This window comes from Chanodichthys erythropterus, chromosome 3, assembly GCF_024489055.1.
Source record: "Chanodichthys erythropterus isolate Z2021 chromosome 3, ASM2448905v1, whole genome shotgun sequence".
NCBI lineage: Eukaryota > Metazoa > Chordata > Actinopteri > Cypriniformes > Xenocyprididae > Chanodichthys > Chanodichthys erythropterus.
The window spans coordinates 72,355,143-72,375,131 of record NC_090223.1 but is presented as its reverse complement, the minus strand read 5'-3'; the positions used below and the strand labels follow the sequence as shown (position 1 = coordinate 72,375,131).

The window sequence follows — 19,989 nt, the reverse complement described above, 5'->3', positions numbered from 1 at the left end:
AGCTGCTTGCTTTATAGCATTCTATTGTATAAAGTGCTAAAATAAACGTGCCTTCACTGAAGTGCTGAACTGCAGGGCTAGTGCAAACACATCCACATCGCTACGATCAGATCCTTTCTTTCTGCTACCAACACTGCTATTTTTGTTGTGTGTTTATTTTGTTAGAGAAAAGTGTGCAGTACGTATTCTATCGAGATGCTTATCTGAGCAGCGTGCATCGCGTCGGGATCTTAAGTGACCTCTCAGTTTCAATGCATTTCCCGAGTATTGGATGACTTTTGACAATCTCATTAGTGGTTTCTTTAAAGTTGAAGCCAAAATGAGTCAACACTTCAGCTTCAGCTTCACCTTGCGCTTCTCTGGCTCCGCATCAGTTTACGTTCTGAGAGAACACTGACATATAGCGGTTGGGTTTTATACAGTCTGTGGTTTCAACCGAACACAAAGCCACGATTCTTGGATGTAAATAAATAAATAAATAAATACATATCAATACAGTGTTTTTGAGAATTGATCCAATATCGCCAAACATAATATTGCGATATTCACATGTATCGATATTTTCTTATACCCCTAAATGATTGTGAAGCGAATGCGTGTGAACTTTATGAATGCAATAAATCAAAATAATCACTTTGCTGTTGCAGCTCTCCAACAGCAGGGGCCGTATTCACGACACATTTTATCTTACCACTAAGAGTTCTCCTAAATAGCAGTAAAAGTTCTTAGCTAAGAGTTTTCTCTTAAAATCTATTCACAAAGCTGCTGAGACAAACTTTTACTAAGGAATAGACTGAAGTCTTAAGCTAAGAGTAAGGGCGGGGTTGACCTCGTTGCTATGGAGTATACACACAGTGATTGGCTGATGGGGGAGGAGTCAGCGATTTAATCATAGAAATATGAGCTGTGTCTCATTTCGAAGGTTGCATCCTCCGGAGGTCGCATTCGAAGATTTCATTCGTCATTGAGGCTGTATCGTTTCAAAAAAGTAAGCAGGACTCTCCGAACGCGACCTTGGAATGCGTACTTCTTTCACAGGAATTCGGAGGATGCATGAGGTGTATCCTTTGCTGCTGCAGATAGCCCACAATCCTTTGCTGTTAACAACCGTCATTTATTAAAAAAAAAAAAAAAAAAAAATGGCGGCGTCATCAAATGTTTACAATCTTAACACAAGCGAAGATGTGTTAAAAGTATCATTTTTCAAGCTTGTTTTTGTTTTAAACTTTGTTCTTCCTAATATCCTCCTCTTTTGTCTCTGTAACAGATATGTTGTACATAAGCCAGCTCCTCAAGCATTAACCAAAATAAAACAAGTAAATACATTTTATTTTCAAATTACATACAAATTTATTAATAATTTTCATTCATTTGCTGAGAGCGCAACAAGGCTGCCGTGAACGCGTTGGCATAGCAACGATATACTTCCTGTTTCCTTTCCTGCCTGTGTGTCCTACGAAGGACGTCTCGTTTAATTCTGGCTAAGGACACTCCATATACCGCAAACTTCACAGGATTCATCCTCTTGAGGATGCAGCCTTCGAAATTAAATGAAATGAGACACAGCTATTGTAGAATGAGGTGTCATGTTTCCATATTAAAATAAAGGTTTTAAAATACAAATGTTGCCCTATTCAAATAAAGGTTTTTTAATAAAATGTTACCATATTCAAATAAAGGTTTTAAAATAGGCTAAGTGTCACTAATTAAGTATATACATTAATTAGTATATACAGTTAATATACAGTTAATTGTCCACCTCTTGGATGTCTGCATCTCAAGAGAATGCAAGCGACAAATTAAGTTTTATAAACAAAGTTTGGGAGAAACACATTGAAACGGTCTTTCTAATCAGCTCGAGAGGAGGAATATATACACAGACGAGAGTCGACTCGCCTATAGTTACTTCGATAGTTTTCTGTATCCCTCCTCCACCCCGTTCCTTACACTTGGCTGGGAATATGGGGAGAACTCTGGGTTTGGGCTAAATTCCAAGCTCGGAGGCTAAAAGTAGCTCCTAACTTGCCAAATTAGGAGAAACTCTTAAAAATAATGGGCGTGTCAGTCCTAATTTTAAGAGTCAAATGTTTGCTCTAAGAGTATTTCACAAAGCATTTTAGTGATAAAACTAGCTCTTTAATCTGTGAAACGTTAGGAGTAGTCAAGAGGACTCTTAAATCACTAAAACCAAATCACAAAAAAATCCTAATGCACCTAAAGACACTGAACACCATTGAGGCAATAGCAATAGAGCCTTGGATGCTCAACCTTTTCTTCATAAACGCTATACATATTTTGATTTATAGATTTGAATCTACGATAAGACAGCATAAATAAATCTTTAATAAATAAATAAATAATGTCCGATTGCCTGTGGTGGTTGTTTTCACGAGTTCACACTTTCAAATGATCGAATAGAGTAAAAAAAAAAAAAAAAAAAAAGGGCTAACAAGCGTAATAGCCTTATTTGGTGTGCTGTCCATGGGGATCGAGGACTTGGAATTTAGCCCAAACCCAGAGTTCTCCCCCACATCCCCAGCCGAGAGTGAGAAATGGTGTGGTGGAGGGATGCAGAAAACTGTTGCGGTAACTATAGGCGAGTCGTCTCTCATCTGTGTATATGTACATCCAGTCGAGCTGATTAGATAGACCGTTTGAACGTGCTCCTCCAAAACTTTCTTTAAAACATAATTTGTCACTTGAATTCTGCGGTCACTCGAGACGCAGACATGTAAGAGGCTGACAATTAACTGAACATACACTAGTTTAATTAGCGACACTTAGCCTACACTTTAAAACCTTTATTTAAATATGGCAACATTTTTATTAAAAAAAGTCTTTATGTGAATATGGCAACATTTGTATTTTAAAACCGTTAATTAAATATGGAAACATGATTCCTCATTCTACAATATTTCTGTGATTAAATCGCTGACAGAAACTATCCCCTATCAGCCAATCACTGTGGGCATGTTTAGTAAGGGTGTTGACATCATCCAAAGCAACAAGGTCAACCCTGCCCATACTCTTAGCTTAAGACTTCAGTCTATTCCTTATTAAAACTTTGTCTCAGCAGATTTGTGAATTGGTTTTAAGAGAAAACTCTTAGCTAAGAACTTTTACTGCTAGGAGAACTCTTAGTGGTAAGATAAAATGTGTTGTGAATACGGCCCCAGATCAGGCATTAGAACAGTAGCAGTAACTCAGTTACTTACATGTTGTTGCGTTACGGTCGAGTTCAAATCGTAAAAGTCTGTTTGCAAAGACTGCGCCAAAATGCGATTGATTTACCAAAGAATCCACAGTGAAATACCGAATACAAATAAATAGTCAAATGAGACATTCGCATTGTTGAAAATAAATAACCATATTCCTAGCATAAGGATCCTTTGAAAGGCAATGTTATTTTTCTCCTGTTGTATCGCATTATCCTCTTCATCTCACTAACACACCAGGGGGTGGGGCTAGGGTTCCAATGATGACGTAGGCATTGTTTTCTTCTTCTGTAGAGCTGGCGTTTCACCTATCGGATGTCATATATAGGAACATTCCAGGATCAGTCGTTCTCTGGGCCTGGTGTTGATAAAAGCTTTTATTAGAGTAACAAGGAAGTTTTCAGTTCTGAAACTTACAGGATATTCTTATAGTTTGATGACTCTTATATATCAAAAGCTCAAGAAAACGTTTAAAGCACTGTATGAAAAGGGGAACAAGAACAGAAAAAAGAAAAGAGAAGAGAAGAGCAGCAACACAAGAACTACAGCTGACTTCCAGCAATTACTCATTATTACACTTATTACGAATCAGACTGGCTTTATTTCTGTCATATGTCTACAGAAGCTCTTGTTGAGAATTAACAGATGTTTAGATATTTGTTTAATTGAAAATGTTTTGTTTGAATTCACCATTATGGTTATCAGTGATTAAGTGATGACTGAACATTATTGAAGACAACTGATGATAACAATCAGAATCATTGAAGCACAGAGGAACAAGAACAGAAAAAAAGAGAAACAAGAACTACAACTGACTCCAGCCACAGTCTTAGATGAATTTAACTCCCTGGAGTCTGAGGTATCGCCAGCGATACCACCTCGGTTTTTTTCTTACCAGTGTGAAAGAGACTCAAAATACTCTGTCAATGTTGCACATACAATTAAGAGTTATACACCATTTTAATCTGTTGAATATCTTCTTTTATTTGTGTGCACTCAGAGTAAAAACAAAATGTTGTGCTTTTTATAAAATAAAAGAAAACAAACATGATGCGTGATCTGTCGTCTCCCTCTGAACAAAGTCCAATCTGATAGTTCTCAGAAAATGAACTGTACCTTAGAGAATACTAATCACAAAAAAAAAATTAGACTTATGTCTAAAGAAACATTGAAATGTCAGGTTTTAAATCGTGTAAGTCAAATCGAAAACAAATATTCTGTTTATGTAATCTGAATGAAAAGATACACATGTCAGACGCCTGTGATTCAGCTCATTATCCGCTAATGCGGCCACGCCCACGGAGCGAGCGCTATTCAGATGCAAATTCTGAGGCAGCACATGTATACATTGTCGCAATAGTGTATTTATTATCTTCAAAAGTGTTTATCTGCATGTTATAGCCATGGTTAGCGATCTCTGGAAGCCTCTGTTAGTTCCTGGAAAGTCACATCGTATGTTCTTTAGAGTAATCTGTGGACTAAAGGTGTACAGCGGCCTCCGGCTGCAAGTATGAATTGAAAACAATGTTTCCAGTGCCCATAGTGATGACAATAAATATAGAATAAATATTAATCCTCTGCATAGAAAATTGACATAAACATATGAGAATCCATCAATATTTCTTATCACTTAATTATCTCATTGACCCCAATACTGGTTCAGTGTTACATTTAACACCCTGTAGTGTGCACACTGAGCAGTGCATTTCATCGGGGCTAACCCATTGTTATCTGTTCACCGTTGTCTTCCTCAGTTTGACCTTAGTTTCTGTCTGTCAGTCTGTTAATTATGTTATTAGTTCCCACCTGTGTCTCATTATCGCCCTCATTAGTTCCTTTGTTTGATTCGTGTATATATACCCTTTGTTTCCATTTATGCCTTGTCCGTTCTCGTTTGATGTTGACTGTGCTTCGTGTTATCCTGCTTGTTTTGTCATTAAAGACTACTCTGCGCATTCTCCTTCGTCCTTGTTCCTTGCTACACCGACGACACGTAACAGAAGAACGGACAGTTTTGTCCGTTTTGTGGCGTTGTCTTTTCTTTTTGTTTTTCCCCCTCCTGTCACTATGGACCCAGCAGTAACCCTTCTATGCCTGGAGCAGAGGGACCGCTCCCTGGAATCACACACAGGGGAGTTTTTGGAGTTGGCGTGGCAAACACACTTTTCCCGACCGCTCGCTCTGCATGTTTTCCTTTTCCAGCCTAAGCGAGCGGTCTCGGGCACGCCTTCCAGGGAGCGGTCCTCGGAAGGATTTTGCCACATTCGTGGAGTGGGTGCTGGTGAGTAACAACTCGCCATTCACCGACGGCCCCGCGGAGAAGGACTTCGCCACCAGCCCCACTCCACTGCCAGAGACCAACCAACCAACCACCACCAGCGAACGACGCAACGGAGATGTTGTTTGAGCCCACTGCAGACTGTGGAGACCGGCCACCCGCGGGAGATGAGCCCGTACCGAGGATAAGGACGAAGCCTTTCATCGGCTTGGAGCCCGGACCACTGACAGAGTATGACCAGGTGCGCGAGCCGGCAACACCGTTTGTCGCGGAGAGAGTGATTGTGGAGCTCGAGGGCTGGGAGGAAAGCCCTGCCCACACCACCACCGCTGTTGATGTGAGTTTGTTGAGCTTAGGCCATTATTTTGAAGAACTGATGGATTTGTTTGCGGCTGATCTAATAGACTTTTTTGGAGAGGTGATTCCCAACTCCCCTGTATCTCCAGCGCCCCCTGTATCTCCAGAGCCTCCTGTTTCTCCAGTGCCTGTATCTCCAGTGTCCCTTGTGTCTCCTGAGTTCCCGCCCAGCCTCCCTCTCCCGCCTCCTTGTCCAACCAGTTCCTCAGCCCCACCATCGCAGCTGTTCTTCAGCTCTTCTACTTCTTCATTATGCCATATGCCAACTGTCTTCAGGCCACCAACTCCATCTCTCACAGAGGGTCCCCTGTCTCCACCTCAAGCCTCTGTGCCCCCTGCTCCACCTTGGACCATCGACACTCCGGTTCCACAGTGGCTCCTCCCTCCCTCGGCTCCACCGGACACCATCGGCCATACGGCTTCTCCAGGCTCCCTCGTCTTTCTGGCTTCGCCTTGGTCAGTCGTCCACCTGCCTGCACCTACGGCTCCGTCTGGCTCCTCCTTCCCTCCAGCTCCGCCTACATCCTCGGTCCCACCGGCTCAACCTCTGTCCTCTGGATGTCCGTCTCCACCTCGAAATGCTTGTCGCCATGGCTCCATCTCGGACTCCCGTACCATCGGCTGCGTGTGGGCTCTTCGGCTACATCGGGGTCTCCATCGCTAGCTACCTCTCTGTTGGTCGTCCCCAGGGTGTTGTCTACCACCACATCGACACCACCACGGATCCTCCCACCTGCGACTTCACCCTGGGGCCTCGTCATGGTTGGTTCTCTGGGCCATCATCTGGCTCCTCCTGCTCCGGGTTTCCCCTTTGCTCCTCCCTCCCTCCACTCCCCCATGGACTAATTCTTTGGACTTTGTTTTATTTTGCTGCTCCTCTTCTCCTCGCCCTCCTTCGTTAATTTTCGGAACAAAAATTGAGATATTTTAGTTGAAATCCGATGTCTCCGTGAGGCCTACATAGGGAGCAATGACATTTCCTCTCTCAAGATCCATGAAGGTACTAAAAACAGATCTAAATCAGTTCATGTGAGTACAGCGGTTCAGTATTAATATTATAAAGCGACGAGAATATTTTTGGTGCGCCAAAAAAACTAAATAACGACTTATTTAGTGATGGCCGATTTCAAAACACTGCTTCAGGAAAGAATCAGTGTATCGAATCATGATTCGGGTCGTGTGCCAAACTGCCAATGGCTGAAATCACGTGACTTTGGCGCTGCGAACAGCAGATTCGATACGTTGATTCATCGTGCTCCGATGCTTCCTGAAGCATTATTTTGAAATCGGCCATCACTTTATAAGTCGTTATTTTGGGGTTTTTTTTTGGCGCACCAAAAATATTCTCGTCGCTTTATAATATTAATATTGAACCACTGTACTCACATGAACTGATTTAAATATGTTTTTAGTACCTTTATGGATCTTGAGAGAGGAAGTGTCATTGCTCCCAATGTAGGCCTCACGGAGCCATCGGATTTCAACTAAAATATCTTAATTTGTGTTCCGCAGATTAACGAAGGTCTTACGGGTGTGGAACGGCATGAGGGTAAGTAATAAATGACAGAATTTTCATTTTTGGGTGAACTAACCCTTTAATAGAACTATTCTTGTTTTTATCATTTTATTATAAGTCAAAAATCTTACAAAATGGAGGTGACCATTTTATCATGTTGTTTGACATGTTTTACAAGCTGGGAATCTGGAAATCTGCTTCTTTCACCTCTTTCTTCAGCATTGCGCAAGTTTTTTTTTTTTTTTTGTGAAACACTACTGTTTGCTTAAACGCACTTAAAGACACTTAAAGCACTTTAAGTAAAAGTTCTTAAAAAAGAGAAAAGGATCAAGTGCTTAACTAAAGCAAACACCGACCACTAGCTCTCTTCTTTGATAAATAAACCATCTAAACCTCTGTTAATTCTCAATAAGGACTTTTTATACATCTGACAGAAATAAAGTCGATCTGGTTAGTAATAAGTGAAGTTAGCATTGCTGTGTGTGGAGTTGTTTAATCCTCCTCTAAGATCTTGAGAGATATAAAGGGCACCTATTATGCCCCAATTTACAAGATGTAAAATAAGTCTCTGATGTCCTCAGAGTGTGTATGTTAAATTTTAGCTCAAAATACCCCACAGATCATTTTTTATAGCATTTCAAAATTGCCACTTTTAGTGGTTGATCAAAAATGCGCCATTTCAGCGTGGGCCCTTTAAATGCAATTGAGTTGCTGTGCTCGGCCCAAGAGGGCAGAGCTTCAACAGCTCGTTCTCCCCTGTCATGCCGCGGTCACACTAGACTTTGAACGTGCGAAATTTCTTCGGATGCTGTCACGGTCGTGATATGACGTCACGGTCTACAGCGTCTCTTTTATAAACATGAATTCAACACACAACTTAAAGTAATACATTCAAAATGTAAAAATATATAACCTACTCGACTTTACTGCAAAAATATAATTCTTTTAATTCAGCCAAGAGGTCATGCCGTGAAGAAACCATCTTCTACTGGTCGCACGTCTTCACGTGATGCGAATTCGCAGGTCAGAGTTCACCAAAGTTGATCTTTGGAACGCAGCGAAAAGCGAATTTTTTCTCACGAGCTTGCGTTTCCGGTCTGACGCATTTGCATGCATTTGAATGGAAGGCAATGGAACGAAAAGTGCAGTGTGACCGCCTCTTCAGGATTCAGTCAGGGTGCACTATAATGTCAGAAACTGAGAATATATGCTGCATGGAGATAGAACAGGTATAGTTTAGTTCAATTACGGTTATAACTTATATTGTCTTCTTGTTTTTATCCACTATATTACTACAAGCCTGTTGTACCGCCCGAATGATGGCCAAAACTATACAGATTAGTTTTCTGACGTTTATTAAAAGAAAATCTCTGTAAGAGCTTATTATCCGCATTAGCGGATAATGTGCTGAATCATGGACTTCTGACATGGCTCTCTTTTCATACAGATTACATAAACAGACAATATTTGTTTTCGATTTGACTTACACAATTTAAAACCTAACATTTCAACGTTTTTTTTAGACATAAAGGCTGATTTATGCTTCTGCGTCGAGTGTACGTGCGTAGCTGACGTAGAGTCTCTTTCACACTGGTAAGAAAAAAAACGAGGTGGTATCGCCGGCGATACCCCAGACTCCAGAGTGTTAATACACCTCGTTTTCAGCAACTCAGATTTAGGGAGTAAATGGAAAGAGATATGTAGATTAATCCATCCAGCTACAGAACACCTAAAATGCTTGGGAGACGTTTCCGTCAGTGCAACAATGGCGGACTCGCTGTGACTCGTGCTCAGGGCGGTTCTATGTTCAAGCGGCAGTGTCTGCCAACATTCGTGGGCGGGGCCTGTGGCTTTTGTGACGTCACACTGCCAGGGATCAGGAAACGGCTTGTTCTGAGAGACTGCTTATGATTTATGGAGATGGGAGTGGGTGGATTTTTATCACTATAGGGTGGTTGTGTACACACACTGCCAACACACATTTATGTCCAAACACCATGTTAAAGTGAATTTTGCATAATAGGTCCTCTTTAATGCTTTCTTTTGTCCTCAGTTTTTGGAAGTCAGTTGTTTCTGTTCTCGTTTCTGTTTCCTTTAATGATTCTGTTTGTTAAAAGCAGGTGTTTGTCACTGATGTTAAATCATCACTAGAATAATTAATTATCTCTATAACTCCACTAGTGTTGTTTTCATCTTGAAAGGTCTGGTCTCGACCACACCTCTGGTCTTGAATGGTCGTGGTCTTGGAGGACTGGTCTTCACCTCTGAGATCAGCTGAGTAGAAGTGGCCAGAGACCGCTTTCTTTCTTTTGTCTTTGCCGTTCATTTTAAACGGCTTGTTATGAGCCACACAGTTACGGCTATCTTGATCCAAAGAATATCAGTTTTTCTATGAGAGTTTTTTTTACACCGTGGTTTCAATTTTTTGTTTTGTTTTTGAGATTTAACACATGACAAGTCGTTTCAAAGAGGATAGACGCAAAACCCTACAGAGCGTTTCAACGTACGTACGTCTTGGTCGCCATCTTGTCTCGACCCTTCTACGCAATTGTGCCCACAGAAATGAATGAAGCACCTGACGTATGATTCTGATTCATCAGATTGCAGTATGGGTAAGAACTTTTTTCTTTTTTTTTCATTACTGAAATAGAATTGTTCTTTTGTCTCACTGTACTGATGTGTCTAAGAACTGTTCTTCTGTCTTTATTCTAGATCACAGATTTCCCAGTCTAAGTATTATATTAACTGGAAACTCTGCAGCTGTTCAGTTTGGCAATGAAAATATTCTGCTGGGAGAAAAACAGACTAATATGGAAAATGCAGAAATATCCAGCATTGTTCCTGTACAGAGGGAAATATCAGAACATCACATCAAAGTGATCAACATGACCAGTTTACATGAGAATCATCATGAGGATCATCTTATTCATCAAATAGTGAATGAAAATGAAATTAACGCCTTTATCTTTGTTGTGCGCCTGGGTCAGTTAACAGATGCTGATAAGATGGGTATTGAATGGCTACAGAGAGTGTTTGGAGACACAGTTCTTCCGTTTGTGATGATTCTCTTCACCTATGAAAGAGAAGAAGAGTGTGACACTATCATCGATGATCTGAAGAAAAACTCTGTTCTGGAGCAGCTGCTGGGGAAATGTGGAGGAAAATATCAGACTTGCAACAAGATGATGAACAACCAATCAGAGATGAGAGACCTGATGAACAAGATTAAGCATCTGTTTAATGAGAATCAACAGCAGCACTACACTATGGAGATGCACAACACAAAATTAAGACCGAGAGAAGAACACAAGTGTGGTAAGTACACAGTTCCCGTTCGAGTCGGTCTCTCAACACTGCATCACCGAAAGGTGGCGCTATGAGGTTATGCCCTCCCTCCTCGAATCTACTGAAGCCTTATGAAATCTTGCGGGTGAGAATCCACCCTACAGTGGTGTTCAAGCGTGTGAAATAGAGGCTGGCTGCAGCGCGTTATAGGGCGGGGCTGAACACCGTTGCCTCAGAATCTTTTCCTTCAGCTTCAAGAAGCCATCTACAGTTCGCCGTTGAGGTACGCTCATCTGGGGAACGTTGCCTGGATTGCTTCCCCCGCAGCGTTCCGATGACTATGACAATTACTTTCAGATTTACAGAGGACATATTCTGGGTACTGACACGATAAGCAGCCACTGTCCCAAAGCAGCGGTCTGCTGTGTTCTGACAGAGGGCATGGAAAAATATCCAGTTGCTCACTTAGTAGCACGATAACATGCAGCCCACTGTCTCAGAACAGTGGTCTGCAGTGTATGGAGCATGTGAAAAGCTACAGCTGTCCACAATTCACGCGGCATAAGTTTCCCCCTGCCTCAGGGCACAAATAAGTGGTAAAACAGCCCCCCACCTCTGAAACTTCCTTAAAGCATGGAGCTTCGGCCGCTCGCTCACTCTCATAATGCAGCTCCCCACCTCAGAATGGTGATCTGTCGTACAAAGTATTCCAGCCACTCACTCTCTAATGCAATATAAGCAGCCCCCATTTCAAAGCGGCGGTCTGTCCTATATAAGTTGCTCCTCCCACTTGCTGCTATTGCCTTCTGTGTTAACACTGGATTTGCTGCTGTTTTCTCATATAGGTGTGAAGTACTGCTTACACTAACCATTGTGCATGCCGGTGTGGCCGCTGCTCATTGCTTTCTACAATAAGCACTGGCTGTGCTGCTGCTTGTGTGAGGAAGTGACATTTGATATTCAACAGTGCTTTGATCTGCCTGCATTGACACCATTTTCTTTAAGAGCTGCTGTGCAGCCAAAATTATATACCAGTTATCACTGTAAAGCTGCTTTGACACAATCTGCATTGTGAAAAGTGCTATATAAATAAAGGTGACGACTTGACTTGACAAGTGAGCTGTGTACGCTACTGCTACTTACGCTGGTGCTGAGCTATTCTTTGCCTTTTGATGTTAAACACCGGCTAGCCGTTGGTTTTCATGAAAGGGGGTAGTGTCACCGTACACTCAGCCATAGCCCTCATGTGAGGATACAGTGGCTATACCTCTGTTTTCAATGCTATTTCTCTCTGCACTTGTTTTAAGCAACTGTTATCTAGCGCCGCTTCACCCCCTTGCATAGGGCCTGAGCCAGCTATGAATCCAAGGAATGATTATGGCCGAAACACCGCCTTTTGTATCAAAATCTAGTTGCCTTTGTGCAATGACTGTTCCGTTGTGTGGCATACAGCTGTAAGATGGAACACAGAGTTCTCTGTATTTGAGCTCTTTCTCTGCTTACAAATAAAGGCATAAGTGCTTCTGTCCTTGTCGGATTGTACAAAGGAGTAACATGCTCTTCAGGGACTCCTCCCCCCAACCTGGAACCTATTACGACAGCTGTTGATGGCCCTGATGAGTGGTGTTCAACTAGGTCATTTAGCCATTCACAGTCTGTTGTTACAGGTGCAGGCACTGTCGCTTTTCTGTGTGAATGTCACCCTTGTGGGTTATTCTATGCGCATTGCTGTTGTACATGTTCACGGTGTGAAAAGCACAGACAAGGAATCTGTCATCATTTGTGGTTTCTCCCACAAAGGTAGCAACCTTTGCAGAAAACCTATGCAAGATGGGCTACGAGGCACCTATGCATGTTGTTGTGATGTGTTTATAACCTGGATGTTCCTTGCAACACATGAATTGTCTTTGCAGGATTCGAGCTAACTGAATCTATGTTCAGCATTCATCTTAAGCTGTTGCAGCTACCGAGTTGGCAGTGTTCGACTAAGTTGTATAATTGACTGACCAGTACTACTGCTGACTTCATGTTTCATCTGCAACTCCGGTCCTGGAGGGCCAGTGTCCTGCAGAGTTAATCTCCATCCCTGATAAAAACTCACTTGCCTATAACTTTCTACTAATCCTAAAGACCTTGATTAGCTGGTTCAGGTGTGTTTGATTAGGGTTGGATCTAAACTCTGCTGGGCAGTGGCCCTCCAGGACCGGAGTTGCCCATCCCTGCTCTAGAGAATGGCCTTTTTTCTGGGGTGCTTTCTTTTTTTTTTAAATAAATGAATATATTGTGCACCGCTTACCTGTCAAACAAATATATTTACTATAAATCAGGTCGGCTTTGTCAAATTCAGATGCCCTCCCTCCGCGACACGCCATTCATTCCTGCGCGCTCTCGCGCCCCGCCCCACCTCGTGTTTGCTGCTGGCTGACGACTTCTGACAGAAAACGCACATTGTGGCATAGTTTCCTGTGCTGCTGCCTCTTGTGATAAACCTAGTGAATACTAAAGAAGACCATGGTCTCTGTGTGAACTGATTATTCTGTAGAAATCTGTGGAGTATGAAACAACTGTGTGAGTGTGAGGGGAATTAAAATAAATTGGTGAGGAAGTCAGAGTTGTCTTAATATATTTAATGTTTTGCTTATTATTTTTTTAAATAAATAATCATGAGAAGTGCCTTTTTTTTTCAACTTGAGCCCCTGCCCCCCAAAATGTCTGTGCACGTCCCTGCTCGATGCAGGGAACCCCGCTTTCCACGGTGCCTGCGCGCTACCCTTGCACACTCGACGTATCTATGTTTGGGCTGGACAATGGCCCTTTTACTTCGCGGCGACCGCTGGAGTGTATCCAGCACTGTCTTCAGCCTGTGATACCGAATGCCTTACAATCAGTTATCAATGATTTTTCAAATTTTTTAGTTGGAGCGTTCAAATCAGAGTCTAAAATCAGGGTAGGAAAAATGCCTTTTATTCATGAATTATGACAATTTTGGATGTAAAAAGCATACTAACATTATAAGTGCACCCCAGGAAACATTATAAAACAATAAACCAACGCAGTTCATGACCCCTTTAAAGAAAATGGTATCAGTGCAGGCAGATCAAAACACTGTTGAATATCAAATGTCAAGTGTCTCCAACTAAGCAAGCCAAAGGCGACAGCGGCAAGGAACCCAAACTCCAACAGGTGACATCAGGTGACAAACAGGTGTTAAAATGGAGGGGAAAAAAACCTTGGGAGAAACCAGGCTTAGTCGGGGGGTCAGTTCTCCTCTTGTTACGATTCAGGTAGCTATCACAAGTCCGATAGGATCGCAACATTTAAAGTATTTATTTCGGTTCCATCCAGTTGAGGATCGTATTCATCACGCCGGTATGGACGGTTTGTTGAGGAGCTGTGCCACTGGTTGTCGTGTCGATGAGGCCTTCACAATGGATGATCTAGTTGACTCGATCTCTGCTGATATTTCAGGGTTGCGTTGTGGTCCTGTCAAGCCGTAGGTCCTCGATCTCACCTGGATACGGCCAGGTCCGTAGTCCGGTTGACTACGGCAGTGGTTCCCAAACTTTTTAGCTTGGAGTACCCCCTGAAGGGATTACCATCCTTCTGCGTACCCCTTCTCTTCTACTTCGACTGCAGTCACGCCATTACTATTAAGGGATAGTATTTGCCCCCTAAATTGATTTTCCAGTGCATGTTTTTTTTTTTCCTTTATGAATAACTTTATAAAATAAATAATGTTTTAAATAAAAAAATGTTCAATAGAGAAATATGCAATGATGGTAAAACTAAGTAAAACGTTTAAATATTAAACTAGAACCGCCAGTAGGTGGCAGCAAGTCACTGTTTTTATGAGTGAGTCATCGAGTCATTCATTCAGTAACGAAGCAAGTGGCTGTGAATGAATCATTGAATCATTGACTCTCACGATTCGTTCAAAGCCGCAGAATTGTTCGCGAAACAGACGCGTGTTGTGGATATTTGGGAACAAATGCATTCTTGCCTGTTATCATCATTAAATACAAGAACTCACACAAGGTATGTTTTTGTATCGTAGAAATTTTGAGTCTTTAATCGAAATTAATCCATTATCTGTGTCTATATTTGTTCTTCATGCGAGTAAGTGCTAAATCCCCACTTTTACAAAAGAGAACGACAGTAATTTAGCGCTATATAAGGCAGCAAACTGCACGCTATCTATCATATATAGCGTTCCCGGTTCTTCCTGAGCCTAATAATCCTTTAACGGATTTGAAAATATAAATTGATAATGTGTTATGTGTATGCCAGGTTAAAGAGATGCGTTTTTAGTCTAGATTTAAACTGACAAGAGTGTGTCTGCTTCCCGAACAATGCTAGGAAGATTGTTCCAGAGTTTAGGTGCCAAATGGGAGAAGGATCTACCGCCTGCGGTTGATTTTGATATTCTAGGTATTCTAGGTTTCTGACATGGCTCTCTTTTCATACAGATTACATAAACACAGAATGTTTGTTTTAGGCATAAGTCTAATTTTTTTGTGATTAGTATTCACTAAGTTACAGTTCATTTTCTGAGAACTATCAGATTGGACTTCCTTCAGAGGGAGACGAGAGATCACGCATCATGTTAGTTTTCTTTATTTTACAAAAAGCACAACATTTTGTTTTTACTCTGAGTGTACACAAATAAAAGAAGATATTCCACAGATTAAAATGGTGTATAACTCTTAATTGTATGTGTAACATTAACGGAGTATTTTGAGTCTCTTTCACACTGGTAAGAACAAAACCGCGGTGGTATCGCCGGCGATACCCTCAGACCTCAGAGTGTTAACAGAAAGCCAATATGTCTCTGACTAGTTATCAAAAAGCTGTTAAAGCGGCTAAATCTAAATACTTCTCAGATATTATTGCTAAAATACGGAGCCCCCAAAGTACGGAGCCCCTAAAGGGACCTTTGCAAAAAAAAAAAAAAAAAAATTGACAGAGTTTCACGTGCTCACGAGAAACTTTCGCGTGCGCACGCGTTACAATTTCCAGTTTGTGTATACTACAACTTATTTCATTTGTACGTCACTGCCTATGAAGAAAGCAAGAGTGTGCATGCACATAAACTAATAAAGATCATGAAAATTATGAAGAAAATGAGAGTATGGATGCACATGAACTTAAGCTGTATTTGCTCAAAATCTGGCTTTCTTAGACCAGATCGTCTAGGATGAATCCAGCTAATTATTCGTTTTAATCTTTTTAAACATGTGCCTTCCTGTATATCTAAAGTCCTTTATGTCAATGGCTCTGCTCGCAATAAGCGCTGTTAGAACTGAATGAAGAAAATAAGCATTTCTCTGCCACCTGTAAGGATGCGTTAAATCCGACAAAGTGGTTTAATAAAGGGGCATATGATCTTCTGAAATATGAAATTTTAGTAGGCCTACATTTTACAGTTCCAGTATTTTTATATGGGACAATATAAATATGGCCTACTGCCCTAACGAAATACAAAGTTTTATCATTTTTACTGTACCAGTGTTTTTTCATGAACCATTAAACGTGTCATTATGACAATGTACACTGAGCCCATTTCCCAGCGCAATTTCTTGGATGCCACAGAGTTAAATACGTTAAAATGCACTGCCCTAACGAAAGCCACATTTTGAGCACTTTTTACTGTATCAGCTTTTTTTCTTTTCTTTTTTTTAACTTGGCAAAAAGAATAATGCATAATAAAGATTAATATATTAATCGCCTACAAACAGTCCAAAACACAGCTGCTAGACTTCTGACTGGCATCCGCAAATAGGAACATATCACGCCGGTCTTATACTCCCTTTGCATTGGCTGCCAGTCTGTTTTAGAATAGAGTTTAAAAATTGACTCTTTGTTTTTAAGGTTTTAAATGGACTAGTAGCTCCTTCCTATGTTTCAGACATTTTGAGTACAAACGCTCCAGCTAGACAGTTAAGATGATCCAATCAGAATCTCTTACTGCTCCCTAGATCTGGGCTGAAGACAAAAGGTGACCGGGCTTTTGCCATAGCCGGCCCTAAATTGTGGAACAGCCTACCGCTCTCTATTAGATTAACCTCTTTAGAATCACTTTTCAAAGCAAAATTAAAAACCTATCTCTTTGAGAAGGCTTATAATCGATGAGTTCAAATGGGCTTTTTGCCTAACCATTAATTGATGTATTTGTGCCTTATCTGTGTCTAATTGTCATTTTTTTTAAATTTTCTTTCTGGTTGTGCGTTTAATTGATATTGTTTAGCATAATGGTCAACCATCGTTGTTTTATTATGCTTTATAAATAAATTGAGATTGAGATCTAATACTATCAGTTTCTATTGTGTTAATTAGTAATTGTTAATAGATGTCAAACTTCAATAACATAAGATCCCTCGAGGCTCGAGCGCAGCTGATGATGCTTTAAACTGACGCTTAAGAGACAAGGAATATTCCAATAAATAAATAAGAATTCCAATAAAGAAAAAGAAAAGCACTCTCATCTTCTGTACAAACATACCGCGCTATCTTTAAAGAATGATGATATAACTGTACATCAGGTGATCTGTAAATGCAAAAAAAAAAAAAACAGTTTCCATTGCAGTTTTGCCAAATATTCCTTTTTCGAATTGCCTGAAAAAACACCTCATGCGACCATAAAAACTTTTTGCAAAATTCACGTTTCCATGGAGCGTAATTTCAATTCGCAATTATAATTTGAACAATTTGAAGGGTAATGGAAAGGCAGCTTGTGGTGCTGAATGGCCTTTCGGTGACGCAGTGTCGAGAGACCAACTAGAAAGGGAACGTGTCCGGTTACCTAACATAACCTCGGTTCCCTGAGAGGAGGGAACAAGACACTGCGTACACTGCGGTGTCACTTAGCTCAGAGTCTTTGTTGGCTGCACTCTGCTTCAGTCCAAAGATACTTAGGCAATAGTGTTCAGCGGCGCTCTATAATGCGGGGGAGCCCGTCTCTATTTCGTACGCTTGAACGCCATTGGAGGGCGGATTCTCACGTGTGAGATTTCATAAGGAATCCAGAGAACTTCAGCAGATTCGAGGAAGGAGAGGATAACCCCATAGCACTACATTTCGGTGACGCAGTGTTTTCCTGATGTTTATTTTCCCCAGATTGTTAATTACAGAAAGAAATATAAAGGCTCACCGACCTTTGTTTAATACAACACCAGATCAATATTTATCTTATTTAGGCTCAGTAATTGCAGATCAGGTCTGCTCAGTGGGCAGTGGGAATTTTTACAAGTCCAGTTGTACCTTGAAATATCCTGTGAATAAAGTACCTGTTTTTGAAGTCCTATGTTGCCTTCTTTTGATTTGTTAACAATTGTATATAATAACATGATACTATATATTTATATAAACAGACAACATTTCATATATACTTTCCAGACAACAATAAATAAAATATGCTTCTTTTTTTCTGCTTTCTTTTTTCTGCTTCTTTTAAGATGATGTACCCACAAGAACGGAGTCTACAACAAGAACAGAGACTGGAGAAAAACACATAGTGAGTGCCTGGACATTTTACTAGCATTTTACTAGGTTGGCATGTAATGTGTATCCCCAAAGGATGCACCAATGTATCAGACATTAATCAGTACCTGTCGATAAAGCAATATAGGCCGATCGTTTAAAAACAGCTAAAGATAAGGGCCAATTATATCCTGTCAATCAAAAGGGGTCAGACATTTGCTTCCCTTCGTGACACTTGTGTTGTGTACACAGCTTACAGAAAGCCTAACAACCAAGGCAGAGCTCTGTTATCCATAGGAGCATTAAGGCAGTTTTCCAGAAATGTTTTCCAAAAAAAGTCTACTAATTATTATAATAACAGGTACTACACTGGTCAAGCCAAGTCACCTTTATTTATATTGCACTTATGCAGACTGTGTCAAAGCAGCTTTACAGTGATAACTTGCAGTGTTGGGCATGTTACTTTAAAAAAGTAATGAGTTATAGTTACTACTTACTTCTCACATATAGTAACTGAGTTACATCATTATAAAAGTAACTAATTACCAGGGAAAGTAACTATTGGGGTACTTAAAAAAATTTAAATATGTCAAATAACTTGCCCCATATATTAAATATGTCTATAAATAAATTATTCTTGAACCGACTCGTGACTCATGATCCGCTCTTGCTCACGACATGAAATTTCTATGTACTGTACTACATGTTGTAGCCATTAAAGAAAACATAGTTTCATCTTTAGTCCTGTGTTTAAATTTATCTATTTGATTATGAAAAGTAAACAGGATGAGTAAGATAGAATACATCATACGATGCGCAATATATCGGGAGACGTGGAGTGGGTAAGACGTAATTTTGACCACTTCATTAAGTTTGTTTTGTAGAAAGCCTTTCTTTAAAGTGAATTTTGTTTTGTAAAAATTGTATCTTAATTTTAATACGTTTCATCATCCACATTCTTCATTGCGCCTGCTGCACCCATGGTACGGTGTTGTGGCCAGTCTGCAGTGTCCTAAGTTGTTTCTGATGTCTTCTCAAAGAAAGCTCTCAGAGTCAGAAGTTCCAGGTCTTCAAAAGATAATCTTTATTGCCAGGCAACAAAGTGAGATGCCAGCTTCATATCTGATCTAAACAGGGTGAATCAGCTAGTTTTATATGTTTTTCTTATCGTTACAAATCCAATGGGGATTCCTCTAGCTATCTTTTTCTTTTAGCTCCACCCTGGCGTTTTGCCACCATTGTTGATGAATCCTCCTTAATTTTATTTTTAATGGTGGCGAATCTCCAACCATTCTATTTTTTAAAAAACATATTTTTAATGGTCTTTTTGGTACTTTCCACAGCTTGTTATTGTTCTTTACATTGAATGCATTTACGTTTGGTACTTTCTGAGCAGAAAATCCGGTGCTTTCCAGTGTTTTTAATACAGGCTATTTTCTACATGTAATAAGTCAATTATCAATGAATTTTCCCAACAACGGCAGCAAAGTTCCTTGATTATTACGCCGGAATGAGAGTATAGTTCCTAGCCATATCGGCCTAGAAAAGTGCAACTTTTCATTTTCTGTCAGTCTTAGCTCACAGTGTAACTACAGAAGAGTCAAGTTTTAAATAGGAAAAATATCTAAACTCTTTGGTCATTTTTGAGCGAGATGCTAACGGTCTAATCAGATTCAATGAACTATGCTAAGCTATGTCAAAAGTGGTACCGCCAGACCCGGAGATCGGCTGAATGGATTCAAAAAGTTGGAAAATGAGCCTATTTTCAAAAAAAGTGGAGTGTTCCTTTAACAGGAAGTGTTGACAGTGTTGACAGAACTGGGCTAATATGGTCATACTTCCTGGTTCTAGTAAGAACTCTA

General features: G+C 40.6%; 1 protein-coding gene across 4 annotated transcripts in view; it reads left to right on the top strand.

Annotated features, from left to right (window-relative positions):
- LOC137007397 (uncharacterized) overlaps nt 1-19,562 on the top strand; it is a 28,634-nt gene extending 9,072 nt beyond the window's left edge. For 2 of the 4 annotated variants that reach the window (XM_067368838.1, XM_067368846.1), the window contains 3 exons: nt 9,808-9,978; nt 10,079-10,681; nt 18,103-19,562. In XM_067368838.1, coding sequence (XP_067224939.1) covers nt 9,933-9,978; nt 10,079-10,681; nt 18,103-18,185 — 732 coding nt within the window. In that variant the 5' untranslated portion in view covers nt 9,808-9,932 and the 3' untranslated portion in view covers nt 18,186-19,562. Of the gene's footprint in view, nt 1-7,332; nt 9,979-10,078; nt 10,682-18,102 lie in introns of those variants that run through there. The other 2 variants (XM_067368829.1, XM_067368820.1) reach the window with 2 other exon arrangements.
- The last annotated feature ends 427 nt before the right edge of the window (nt 19,563-19,989 follow it).